At 51.4% G+C, this 13,697-nt stretch overlaps 1 protein-coding gene across 4 annotated transcripts in view; it reads left to right on the top strand.

Annotated features, from left to right (window-relative positions):
- RNF24 (ring finger protein 24) overlaps positions 1-11,042 on the top strand; it is a 29,814-nt gene extending 18,772 nt beyond the window's left edge. For all 4 annotated transcript variants that reach the window (XM_027712680.2, XM_039385613.1, XM_039385612.1 and 1 more), the window contains 4 exons: positions 5,110-5,152; positions 6,036-6,077; positions 8,067-8,146; positions 9,704-11,042. In XM_027712680.2, coding sequence (XP_027568481.1) covers positions 5,110-5,152; positions 6,036-6,077; positions 8,067-8,146; positions 9,704-9,842 — 304 coding nt within the window. In that variant the 3' untranslated portion in view covers positions 9,843-11,042. The remainder of the gene's footprint in view (positions 1-5,109; positions 5,153-6,035; positions 6,078-8,066; positions 8,147-9,703) is intronic.
- The last annotated feature ends 2,655 nt before the right edge of the window (positions 11,043-13,697 follow it).

Below are 13,697 nucleotides of genomic sequence, written 5' to 3'. Positions count from 1 at the left end.
TTTTATGGGCCGTTGGGGAGATTGTTGGGCTGCTAATTGAGAGGAGAAAACTCTTCCTGCCGGAGGGAAAACAAAAGCCAAGTGGGGAAAAGTGCAGTGTCTGGGGATTGAGGTGATGATGGGGGCGAGGTGTGCTGAGAACCCGGGATGGGGGGCTGGCTACACCACTCCCTGTGGCTGGGAGCAGAGGACATCACTGCCAGCAGTGGCAGCCAAAATCCTGTGTGCCCAGAGCTCTCCTCTCCAACTTTTCCATGCCCTTTCCCTTCCCTCTGGCTTTTCAGCTGGCCCCAGCTCCCTGCTTGTCATACATCCATTGCATCCCCTCCCTCTGTCCCCATAAGACACATTCCCAGTCTCTCCTTGCACCATGGAGCCCTGCTCACAGCAGCCATTCCCACCAGGTTTTCTATCCAGAAGGTGCTAAAAATATTTTGTCCTGCTTTCATAGACCTGGGAAGAGAGATTTCCATGTCACCTTCTAAATACTTGGTAATTTCCACCCATTTTCAGCTCTCTACGAAGCAAAACCTCATAAAACATGCAGATGAGCCCAGAGCCAGGTTTACCCAGGGGTGATTTGGGCTGCATGGGCATCATATCTTAATTTTTTCCCCACAATTATGCACAAGAAAAAGGTGTTTTAAGGTGCACCACAATTGTCCCTCCTGCTAGACGAGGTGGTTGTTCACATTAACATCATGGTGCTCGATGTTAACAAGGTCTGTGCTGGGATTTGCATCCAGTTGTTTGCATTTTAACTGGGACACCGGTGGGAGGGGATGCAAAATAAAAAAATAGACCAAAGGTGCTCAGAAGGCTCAGGTGGAGCTCGAATCCATACAACTCGCTTGGAAAATGAAGTGGTGTTTTGGGCTTTTGAGAGTATTTTCCTGGGCACCAGGTCTCGCTGGGTGTGTTCTGCCCCAAAGAAGGAATAACAAGGAGTAATGTCTGGAAGGTCAAGCCAGAAAATCTTTAAATATAGAAGTTGGAGGCGTGTTGTAAGAGAGAGGGTGAGTAACCGGTGAAAGGAGCCAGCAAGGAAGTGGCAAGTCCTGTGTCTCTTCACGTCTTTAAATCAAGACCGAGGACCTTTCTGGACGAGACATTTTGGCTCCTGTTCCCGAGGTGCTATTTAGCGACTTATGATAGATGGGAGGCTGGATTAGATCATCCAGTGATCCCTTTATAGCCTGAAACTCTATAGAGACTCTACAAATGGCTCTTCAGACCTCCTCCCTCAGCTCTTCTATTGGCAAAACAGACCCAAAACAGGATCCTGCAGCCCCTGTTTTGGAGGGTTTTGCCGTGCCGCGGGTTTTAGCTGTGCCAGTGTCCCAGGAGCATCCGCCTCCACGGAAGCTGCTGTGTAATCACAGCTTGTGGAGGATATAAAATGAGCTTTGGTGGGGTTTGGAGAGCCTTGTAGGTGGAGAGCAGGATGAGGACCACCCACCTGCAAGGGCAGAGAGACCAACCCAGGCAGAGGGCCAGGACGATCCCCTCAGGAGCTCCACTTGTATCCATAGGGGTTATTTGCAGATAACAGCACCCCCATAGGTACAGAATCAACACAGCCCACGCCTTCCCTCTCCCTGCTTTACTGTGACTCCACATCTGCAAATATTTGGCAAATACCAAGTGAGGCTGGTGACACCACCCTGGTTCTCATGGCCTGCTCTGAATCAGAGCATCCCGTGCAGCTCTCCTCTGCATCCATGGAAAAGCCAGTGTCTGGTGTATTCACCCCAAATCCAGAGCTGAGGCCTTAAATAAAGGATGTGCCAGGGGAGAACATGGGCTGTGCTTCTCAGCTGTGTCAATACAGAACATGCTGCCAGTGGCATTTTTAGTTAATTGGATTGGCTCAAAAAAGAGTCTTACAGGGATTTCAGCACAAAGCACAGCAAAGATCATCGTTACCTGTGCACTGTCCAGGTGAATCTCGAGCTCTTCTGCTGCTGCAAACCACTCAGGCCAAAGCTGGGGTCCCTCCTGGCTGCTGCCTCTGCTTGGAAAAATTACAGATAAAAAAGGGAAGAACAAGGAAATTAAGTTTTGCAGGTGGCTGGTTGTGTCTGATCTCTGCTGAATTAATGAAAGTGATAAAATCGTGTTGCCTTCGGTCCCATAAAACCCAGTCCAGAAGGATGCTGAGCTGAGCAATGCCACGCTCACCCTGAGTGAAGGCTGCAGCATCCTCTCTCCATGCTTTCTGCAGGATCACATGGGGCTCATCCCAGCCCAGGTTAGGGCAGCTCAAAGTCTCCAGGAGGTGCAGGGAATGCAGCCCCTAAAAAACCCATTTTTTGTGGGGCTGTTTCCTTCTGCATTCAGACCTGCCAGGATCCAACGCTGGTTTTGTGTCCAGAGAAGGGAATGGAGCTGGGGAAGGGTCTGGAGCACCAGGAGCTGCTGAGGGAGCTGGGGGGGCTCAGCCTGGAGAAAAGGGGGCTCAAGGGGGACCTTCTGGCTCTGCAACTCCCTGACAGGAGGGGGGAGCAAGGGGGGGGTCGAACTCTGCTCCCAGGGAACAAGGGACAGGAGGAGAGGAAACGGCCTCCAGTCATGCCAGGGGAGGTTCAGGTTGGATATTGGGGATAATTTCTTCACCAAAAGGACTGTTCGACCCTGGCACAGCTGCCCAGGGCAGTGTTGGAGTCCTCATCCCTGGAGGGATTTAAAAGCCACATAGATGTGACACTTGGGGACATGAGTTAGTGGTGGCCTTGACAGTGCTGGGGGAATGGTTGGACTTGATGGTCTTGGAGGGCTTTTCCAACTTAAATGATTCTGTGATTCCATGAAGAGTCCAAGGAGCCCAGCTGGGCTGGGAACAGCAACAGTGATGGGGCAAAGAGTCAGTGCCTGCCTTTCTATTTATTCCTTCTACTATGGAGCATGAAATAAGCAGATCTTGGAGGTAAATCTGCAAAAAGTGTTCCCTCGGCATTTTATTCCTGTAGTCGTTCCCTTGCTATAGGTGATTCAGTCCCCCAGAGGAGCAGGGCACTCCCATTCCTGCAGGAAGACATCCCAAAGCCCAGGAGAGGTGGATATTAAATTGGGGGCTGGGTGACGGCGCACACACGATCCGCAGCCACGCGCTGTGTGGTCCCTTATCTCGGGCAGACATCTGCCAGAAATTCCTCCGGAGTCACAGCGCTCGACACGAGATGGATGGAGCCCTGGGCCTGCCAGGATCCGGGGTCTCCTTACGACAGCTGCACCAGGCCTGACCAGGATCCATCTGGCTCTGGATCCTGGCTTTGAAAGGGAAGTGTGGAGGAGCGGACAGAGCTCGCACGCTCCGGCACCAGATGTGCTCGTGCTGCTCCCCATAACCTCCAGGGAGGGATTTTTTGGGAAAAACTCCCTGTCTAGCTCAGCACCAACCCTTGGCATCATAGTGCCTGTGCTGACAGCACAAAGCTGCACAGATCCAGGGCCAGGTGGCTCCTTCTTCCCCATTGCTGGTCCAGATACTCCAGTGGCTTTGGCTCACCAAATCCTTGGTGGCCAAGGATCTGTCAGGCGGGTGTTTCGTCCCATTCCGGGAGAGTTTTCCCGTTGTATGTGGTCTGCAGCCGCACGCCGTGCCTCTCTCCATCTGTGTTTCATAACTGCTTTCCCAGCCACCGGATCCCTGCGGATTGGGCCGGTTTCATCCTGTTTTCTCTATTGTTCCTACATCTTCTGCTCATGTTTCTGCTCGGGGTCACTGGCAGAGGGATGCGACCCCAACCTCCTCCTCCTCCTCCTCCTCCTCCTCCCCTTCCCTGCCTGCTGCAGTGTTTTCCATGGTTTTGCAGGAAGGTTCCTGCCAGGCAGCACTGTTGGAGCAGGAGGAATGGCTCCCCATAAAATTTGGGACTCAGGAGCCAACTTTCTCCATCTCTCTCTGCAGCATTAAGGTGTGTTTTTACCCATTCCTCAACTTTTAAGGCCAGCATTTTAGGGGGAGATCTGAGCACAAGGATATATTTTTCCATCCTATTTTTATAACTCACCCACTGCGGCGTGACGGGATTGGAAAACCCCCACGAGCTCAGCCAGGGGTTTGAGACAGCCCCCGGAATATTTTCGGAGAAATTAAATTCCAGGCAAGGGGGTTTCCCTCTGAATTCACAGTGAGGACTGGCTGGGGAAAATACTCCTACAGCTCTCCAAGCCCTGCAGCCACACGCTGACTCCTTATGGAAAGTCCTTGGCCAACTCTTTACCTTAGATGTCTTCCCTCCTGAGCTTCCAGAGCACTTCACTAAGAGCCATGTCTGGTAATGAGAGGAAATATTAGTTATTTTTTTATTTTAAATGTATTTATTTTGGGATCATAATGGGCTTCTCCAGCCAGTGGATGCCTGTGGAGCGCTGCCCTGGGCTGTGGAAAACAGGCTGCTCTTGGTTTTGGCTCTGGAAAGGGGAGTCTGGAGAGGGAGGGGATGGAACCAGCTCTTTGCTTGTGGCCTCAAATTCCTGCTGCCACCAGCTGGACTTCCCACTGCAGCAGGTGTCCTTGGAATAGGTTCATCCCATTCATCTCCATCCCCTGATTTGCTTGGGAGTGGATGTTGTTCAACTGATTGTAGAATTGAGAGGATAACGCTGAGTTTGAGGAACTCAACGTTGCCCAAGCAGCAGGATGGTGGGAAACCTCGGGGCAGGGAGGTCTCCTTTCCCACCCTTACTGGAGTAGGAGTGGAGCTTTCCTCAGGTCTGAGTCCCCATCACTTTGAAAACAGCGCTCTGTCCAGTCTAGGAATTGCTGGCAGCAGAAGTGGTTGGAAACTGAGGGAGATTTGTGGCAGCTTGTGATTTACCCATCAGCTTTTACTGGTCTTAACAGTGTGGGTGATGTCTGCATGTCCTCAAAAGAGGAACAGGGGAACAGTTGTGTGCTTTGGGATGGAGACATTCCCTTCCCAGCAACAGGGAAAATTGGATGTTTCTTAAACATGTTGTTTCATGTGGCCATTCTCAGTTCTGAAATGAAAAATTAAAAATTAATATATTAGATCTGGAAAGGAGGGAAGGGAAACGTTTGAGGTGTTACAGTAATCCTGTTTTTTTTGCCTGTCCTCACGTTTCTCCCTGGTTTCCTTGCAGGCTCAGGCACCAGGCACACAAAGAGCTTTACGCCTACAAACAGGTGAGATGACCCTCAGGAAGTTTCCCTCTCCTTCCCTTCGTGCCTAGTGCCAAATGCACATTGGAGCAGCCACTCCATCAGGTTTCCTTGTGCTGATCCTCTCCTCGGGAGGTTTTTGGCCCTGGAAGAGCAGTTGTAACAATCTCTGTCCCTGGTGATTTAATTGTTCTCCACCAGCTGGGCCCTCCAGGACATCCCTCACCCGCTCATCCGCTGGTCTCCAGGTTTTCTGCCAAGCAGTGGGAACATCCCCAGCCACCAAACCATGTTTTGTGGGGTCTGAATCTGCTCCCAGGGTCGGACCCGGCTGCTCCGAACCCACAGGGCTCTCCCAGGGAACAGCTCCACGTCCCTTTGGCAATCCCAGCTCTACCCTGCAGACACCCATGATACCCAGTTAAAATAAACAGGGCCCAGAGGTGGGTGTCAAGTTGCTGCTTCCACGTCCTGTTTTCTCCAGGATTGATGGGATTTTTCTGTCTTTGATCCGTTGTTCAAGCAGGAAACTGGGTGGGGTCAGGGTGGTAGCAAACCGTTGTCCTGGATTTATGACCCTCTGCAGGTGTTCAGCCTGGATGGAGTGAGAATGAAGTGGCAGATATCCATGCAGGGGCTTGTGGCAGAGTATGGGAGCCCAGGAGGGTTAAATTTGGGAAGAGACCTCCTGGATTTGGTCCTTGTGTTCGTGGTTTTGTCTGTGCCAGCACTGCCTTCCTCCTGTCCCTGCTCAGGGGTGGAGGCCCCACGCACTCCCTGGTGGTGCCAGGTTTGCTGGGAGGTTCCCAATTCTACTGGGACACTCAACTGCATCTCTTTATGGAGATTTTTCCTGGGAATGCTCGCAGCAGCAGCTCTGTCCTGACCCCAGCACTTTGTCTTGCAGGTTATACTCAAGGAGAAGGTGAAGGAGCTGAACCTCCACGAGGTGAGCACATCCTGGGCAGCAAAGGCTCCCTCACCCTCCTCTTCCTCACGCTGGAGAGGGGGAAAATCCTCAAATTTAACTCCCTTGGGAGCAGGGCACACAGCCAGGTGTGCTTTGGAAAGGAGGAAAGCACCTCTGCAAAGGCGTGGATTAGACCACCTCCCTCCTCTTGGCTCCCCTCGAGCTTTCACTGCACCATTATTATTATTTATTGCCTTATTATTATGGCAGCGATAAGGAGCTGTGGATAAGGGGAGGCCAAGGAAAGCTGGGCCTTGGATAAACAGTGTCCCTGGGCGGGGACGTCCCCTCCGGAGCGTGACGATATCCAGCGCAACTCTGGGCAGGGAAAACTGGAGTCTGGGATAAACATCCTCCACCAGCCCCTGGGAGAGGCAGATCCACCTCTCCCTCCCTGCCCCGTGAGGTCTGAGACACCTCCGTTGTTCTCCATGATCTTCCAGGCTTTTGGGGCTGAGTGTCCCTACTTACAGCCCGTTTTTCCCGCTGAAGTTGAGGAGGAATGTGCTCGAATCCCACGTCAAACACGGGCTGGATTTATTTATTCCCCTAAAGACAACAGAAATGCCCACCCACGTCCTGGGCACGAGGCCACTCATCTGCTCAGTGCCAGCTCCAGTTGTTTATAAGCCACTATTTATTTTACTTTAATTCCCTGGGCAGAGCCCATCCCACGTTTTATCCTCACCCTCCGCTCCCCGCGGCCGGGGGGTAAATCCCAAGGGCCCCAGGGTTCCGAGCAGTCCCTGCTGGAGGCCCCTATTTCTGATCCCCTCCCTGCAATCGACCTGCAGTGCTTTTTTTTTTTGTCGGCAAACGGACTTCAAAGCACTTCCCAGGGTTGTAGGAGGGATTTGGGAATGTGCCAGAGTCGGGAACAGCAGCAGTAACGCTCTGTCCTGCTCCGTCCCTCCTCCTCTACATCCCTTCCCAGCTCTCCACAGCTCTCCCAGCTTTTGGGGAGGACAAGGAGTCTGTGGGGAAGGACATAGAGCAGCTCAGGCTCTTCCCTGGGGTTTGCGAAAGGCTGGAAGGGTTTTGCTCCAAAATATCCCTTTTTGGGCATTTGGATCCTGGCCTTTACAGTAAGTGTTTCTGGAAAGCAGAGCACGGGGTGGGAATTTTCCAACATGACGGGGCGGCCACCCGGAGCCCTGGGGGGGCCAGCCCTTCCCCCCATCTCTGGGTTTGGTTTTCCCCTTTTTCCATCATTCCGCCTCTCCCAGGCCCTGGGGGAGCTCGGGATGTGTGTGTTCCTTGGGGGATGGTCCCGGCAGCTGCGCCTGGCCCTTGTTGTGGACAGACACAGATCCCGGGCCGAGGGGGCTGGGAAAACCAGCCGGGAATACCCAAAATCTCCAAGAATATCCAAAATGGGTCACGACTAAGCAGGGAAGGAGTTTTCAGCTGAGTCTTTTGCCTGCTGGGAAAACAGCCACCAGCTTTCCCAGCCCTGGGATAGATGCACCCTTTGCCTTTTCCTGTTCCTAGAGTTATCCCTGTGCATGCAGCTCAGGCCTGGGGACAGCAGCAGTGTCCATCCCCCTGCACCCTAAAAGCTCCTGGCACATCAAACACATCCCAGCTTCGTGGCTGTTGCTCTGGGAAGTCTCCAGGGTCCCTTCTGCCAGGAAAGGGAGACTCCAGGCTGAGCCTGGCCAGTAAAATTTGGGAAGGTTTTAGGGAGGATTTCACCCCTCTGATGCAGGTGGTGAGGCCCTGGCACAGGTTGCCAGGAGAAGCTGTGGCTGTCTCATCCAGGTTGGACGGGGCTTGGAGCAGCCCGGGATAGTGGAAGGTGTCCCTGCCCATGGCAGGGGGTGGGACTGGATGATCTTTAAGGTCCCTTCCAACCCAAACCATTCCTTGATTCTCTGATTTTGGGTGGCTCAGAGCCATCTGTGTATTTTTATGTGCAAACGTTGCTTCCTGACCACTGACCTTCCCTCTGCATCCCAACCCTTCCAGATCTGCGCCGTGTGCCTGGAGGAGTTCAAGCCCAAGGACGAGCTGGGAATCTGTCCCTGCAAACATGCCTTCCACAGGAAGTAAGTGTGGGCACTGGGATTGGGGCTGGGGGGCTCCTGGCCTGAGGCCTCCTGGTACTGCTACTCCTCCCCTGGGGGCTTTTTCCACCCCCATTCCAGGGGCAGGAATCACAACCCCTTGTTGAATGAATTAAAGCATGTGGAGCAGCAAAGATACAATCAGCAGCTGGCAAAAGTGCTTCACATTTATATATATATTTTTAGATATATATGTATGTATATATAGACATATATACACACTTTACATATTCCAAGCTATTCATGTCCCTTGTGTGTGTGTATTTACATCTATAAAATTTATATAAATTTATAAAATAGATCCCCAGAACCACGGTAACAGCTCCCCAGGGATCTGCAGGGACCATTTGGGCATCGCTCCAGGGTCTGGGGTTCAACTTGTAGGTTGCCCCATGCTGGGTCAGGAGTTGGCCTTGGTGATCCTCATGGATCCCTTCCAGTTCAGTCTGTAATTCCATGAAAAATGTAAATATATATATTTTATATATGTGTGGTTTATATAAAGCAAACCCACTAAAATTTACATTACTACATAATAATGTTGTGTTTTATACAATAACAGTATGTGTGTTATATATTATTATATATACTACCTATATTATATATATTTGTTATCCAATACTATGTAATATTCTATTATATATACATAGATAATATACTATATAGAGAGCATATATAATATATATACTATATATTCTATATATATGCATATATATATGTACACACATATATAAATAGTATATATACACATAGTATATATACTATATATATTTATACTATATAATATAGATATATTTATAATAATTTTTATACATTTTTATATTTACTTATACAGCATGTGTTTTTTATATTATTTTTATTTTATATTATTATCCATGTATTGTATGTTTTGTATATTTCTATATGTATATGTTATATATTATATAATTATATAATAGAATATATAACATGTAATGGTATTATAGTATATATAATTATTCACGTATTTTATATTTTCATTAATTTATATATACATTATATATCTGATTATGTATATTATTCATAGCTTATGTATAATTTCAATGTATATTTTTATGTATCATAGACATCTTTAGTGTATATATTTTATTTAATTTTTGTACGTGTATAAATTTTTATATCTATTTTATAAACATAAATTTTATATATATATATATATATACATGTAAAACCTAGCTATACAAAATCCATGTATTTATACACACACACACACACACAAAACCCCAATAAAATATAAAGACACCCAAATGGTGAATTAAAAATTGGAGGCAGCAGCAAAGCCCCAGGGGGAGGGGTCAGTGGGTTTCAGGGGGGGATTTTTGCAGCCTCCCACTAATGCCAGGTCTGTCCTCCCTATTCCACTTGTGTCCTCATTATTCCATGTGTGTCCCCACTATTCCATGTGTGTCCCCACTATTCCAGGTGTGTCCCCACTACTCCAGGTGTGATCCCACTACTCCAGGTGTGATCCCACTACTCCAGGTGCCCCCACTAACGCCGGTGTCCCCCCGTGTCCCGCAGGTGCCTCATCAAGTGGCTGGAGGTGCGGAAGGTGTGCCCGCTGTGTAACATGCCGGTGCTGCAGCTGGCACAGCTCCACGGGAAGCCGGATCCCGGCCCCCCCCAGGGCCCCCTGCCCGGGGCCCAGAACATCGTATAGTGCCCTCCGGGGCCGGGCCGGGGCCGCTCCCGCCCGCGGCACTCGGACACAGCCAAAGCACCGGGGACGCAGCCGGGGAGCCCCAAATCCCGACGGATGAAGGGCCTGACCCTCGAGCCCAGGCTCGGTTCCTCTGCCGGGGTGAGGAGGGGGCTCGGGATCCTCAGCACCACATCCTTCTTCCAGCACACCCCTTCTCCAGCGCCGCGGCCGCCGGGAAGCAGCGCGGTGGCACCTGGAACGCCTCGACGTCCTCCCCCAGCTCTCGGTGCCTCCCGCGCCCGCCGACGGTGCCCCAAACACTGGGGGGACCCTGGAGCACCACGGCCGGTTCTTGCTCCCTCCTCTTTGCCTTTGGTTCCTTTGCCTTTGCCATTCCCACCAGGAAATGGGGTCTGCCCCCCGGGATCGTGCGGTTGGGTGCCCCCTCAGCGCCGGTGTCACCCCCGGGGGGCAGCGGGTGGTGGCTGTGTGGGGTCTGCTGGGTTTGGATTCCCCACCCGCCCTGCCTGGGGGTGGTTGTCCCCCTCCTCGGCTACCTCAGGAGTCCCTGGAATGGGCACCATCTTGGTGTCACCCAATAGCAGTGAGAGCCATGGCATGGAGGGGGCAGGCAAAAATCCTGGCTTTTGGGATCATCCCATTGCTTCCAGCCTGGCCCTGGGGGTCTCTGGGCAGCCCCCCAAACCCACCATTCTCATGGTGGGGAGCTGGGCCACCCCCTCACCTCTCCAGCCACAGATCCGGGTGTCCCCCGCCATCCTCACAACTCGTATTCCCTGGATTTTGGGGAGGGGGGGGTGTCAGTATTACACGGCAGCGGCTTTCCCGGGTGCAGGGCTGGGGGTGCTCCGGGTGCCGTCCCCCCATCCCGTAAATTCCTCCCAGGACTGTTTATGGAGCGTGGAGCCTCATAGACGTGTTTGTACACTACGGATTCTGCAGCAGAATATTTTTTAAAACATTCGCTGTTTTGGTTTTTGTTTTTTTTCCTCTTGTTCGTTTGGTTTTTTTGTAAGCTCTATTTTTGTATATTTAATTGCTATTTGGAAATTCTAATAATGCGTCTTTTTTGCTAATCACACTCTTCTTAAGGAAAGGAAAAAAAAACATACAAAAAAAACCAACAAAAAAACAAACAAACCAAGAGTTCGCATGTGATTTGACTTGAAATGTAAATAAAAGCAGGTTTTGGAAGCGGGGGTGTGTTTGAGGGGGTCTGTCCCCCCCATCCCTTATTCCTGTGTCACCACGGGGATGTCTCCAAAGGGAGTGGGACCCCAGAGGGGCTGGAAGAAGGGCTTGTTTGGGGTTGGGGATCCTGCTGTCCATGTCTCCCTGCCCCAGCATGTCCCTATCCCCGTGCAGATCATCCCTCCCGGCCACTGCCGATGGGGACACCACTCCCAGAGGGCATCCCAAAATCCCCAGCCAAGGGAGATTTGGAGGGTTCCAGGCACAGCCTGGGCTTCCCTTCTTAGGAAGAGGATATTCCTCCATAAACCAACCTTCCCAGCCCAAATTCCGGCCCAGCTCCCTAAGGCCAAGCTTCCATAGGATTCGGGGATTCAGCTCCCAGCCTGTGTGCTATGGGATCTCCTGGGGTGCAGCTCGGAGCCGCTCACCTCGTTCCATCCCTGCTCTTCCCCCAGGTGTGACCAGACGGGTGGAAAAATCCCCTTGGATTGTCCCCACGGGGGTGGCTGAGCTGGAGCCATCCCGGGGTGGGATTCCTGCAGGACCCTGGTGTGGAGGAGGAAGCAGGAACCCCACCATGCCCTGTCCTGCTGTCCCTGTCCTGTCCCTGTCCCGCTGTCCCCCCACCCTGGCCCGGCGCGAGGGGCTGCTGCCCTCTAGTGCCAGCTGCTTCCCGGCACCGCATCCCACCTGGAGATCGCACAGGAACGGGATGCTTTGGGTTGGAAGGGACCTTAAAGCCCTTCCAGTTTCAACCCCTGCCATGGGCAGGGTCACCTTCCACTAGCCCAGGTTGCTCCAAGCCCCGTCCAACCTGGCCTTGGACACTTCCAGGGATCCAGGAGCAGCCACAGCTTCTCCGCCCAACCTGTGTCAGGGCCTCCCATCCTCACAGGGAAGAATTTCTCCCTAAAAATCCTGTCTAAATCTACCCTTCTTCAACTTAAAGCCTTTCCTCCACTGTTCACCTTCTCCAAAAGAATCCACAGGGACTGGCTGCCCTCCCAGCCATTTTGGGATGATGATCTTGCAGGATAATTCTTGTTGCTGGGACAAAGTCTGGATCTCACACCAAGCTGCACAAAACAGTTATTTTTGGTGCTTCCACCCCACAGCTCCTGCTCTGGCTTGATGCTGCACCTCCACCTCCAATCCCATCCGTATCATTCCTACATCAAAGGCCAAAGCAACAATCAGCAAATATTTAATCAAACCCAAAAATGCTGCAATTTGCCCCAGAATAATGCTCTTAAGTTTTTTTCCCCCCCTCTCCTTTAACATGCTCTGAAATACGCCTGATTCCCAGAGCCTGGAACAGGCAGGGAGGGAAGAACAATCAAAGATTGCCAATGATTCTTTTCAATCAGGTTCTAAAACCCCAATTCCCCCAGCACATTCCTGCTCACTCCCACCAACGTCTGTCCCATTGCACTGGAGCTCCAAGAACGAGACAGGAAGCAAACAAGGGTTTCAAAGCATGTAAAAAATAACTGTGATATTTTATTACAAGAAGAAAAAAACAAGCCGTTTACAAAAAAAAAAAAAAAAAAGGACAAACACTATGCCAGGGACTTTGGTGTTGGGATCAGATCGTGCTTGGATCTACTCCAAATCCAGAGAAAAAGGAGTTACATGAACACAGTAGAAGCCACGGGATGCTGTGCCCAGGGACACCAGTGCCTGGGGGCAGGGGCTGTGGTGGGTCAGGCTGTGGGATTGGTGCTGGGAACTCCTGCAGAGGTTTCCCAGCTCTCCACAGCCAAGGTGGTTCTGCCATACCCAGACCTCAGCTCCTGCTTTTAACAAAGCCCAGCCTTTCCCCTGTGTATCCCAAGGATTCACACCCTCCCCACGCACCCAGCCCAGCCCAGCTGATACACCAAGGGGCCACACAGGTCCCAGGCACACAGACATTCCAAAAAGCCAGTTTTCCATGAGTTTTGGCCGTGAGGGCGGGCAAAGCGGCAGCTGGGGTGGGTGTGTGTGTGTGTGTGGGTGTGTGTGTGTGTGTTAGACTTTGTGTGGTACAGAAAGAGCCGAGCCTGGACACCCTTCAGGCAGCACCTGGGAAGTGGAGCTGTTTTTAATGCACTGAGTTTGGGCACCTTTTGTGTGATTTTGTAAGAAATGAAGAATAAATGAGAAAGTGAACAACTCACCCAGAGAAGCTGTGGCTGCCCCTGGATCCCTGGAAGTGTCCAAGGCCAGGTTGGATGGGGCTTGAAGCAACCTGGTCCAGTGGAAGGTGTCCCTGCCCGTGGCAGGGGGTGGAACTGGATGATCTTTAAGGTCCCTCCCAGCCCCAACCATCCCATGACCGGTATGATCCTGCTCCCAGCCCTCACCTTTGAAGCACCCCATTATGGAATACAGAGCAGGACACAACCAAAACCTGTTACACTGCAGGAAAAGCACATTTTCTTTCCCATCCAGCACAGATCACCTTCCATGTGAGCTCTGTGCTCTTTTCCCCCTATTTTACTGTTGTCAAATCCATGGCTGTGTCCCAGATTCCAGCCCAGACTCAGCTGAGGTTTGGGAGATGCTCCACTCCGTGTCCATGGCCTGGACTTACCCAGCAGAGCTGACAGGGGCACCACACTGATCTAACCAGCAAAGCAAACACCTCCTGAATCCAGAGTTTCTTCCCTTTCCAGA

This window comes from Pipra filicauda, unplaced genomic scaffold, assembly GCF_003945595.2.
Source record: "Pipra filicauda isolate LSUMZ 115617 unplaced genomic scaffold, ASM394559v2 scaffold422_size665910_pilon, whole genome shotgun sequence".
NCBI classification, from domain to species: domain Eukaryota; kingdom Metazoa; phylum Chordata; class Aves; order Passeriformes; family Pipridae; genus Pipra; species Pipra filicauda.
Note: the sequence above shows the minus strand (reverse complement) of the source record. Positions and strands in the feature narration are given on the sequence as shown.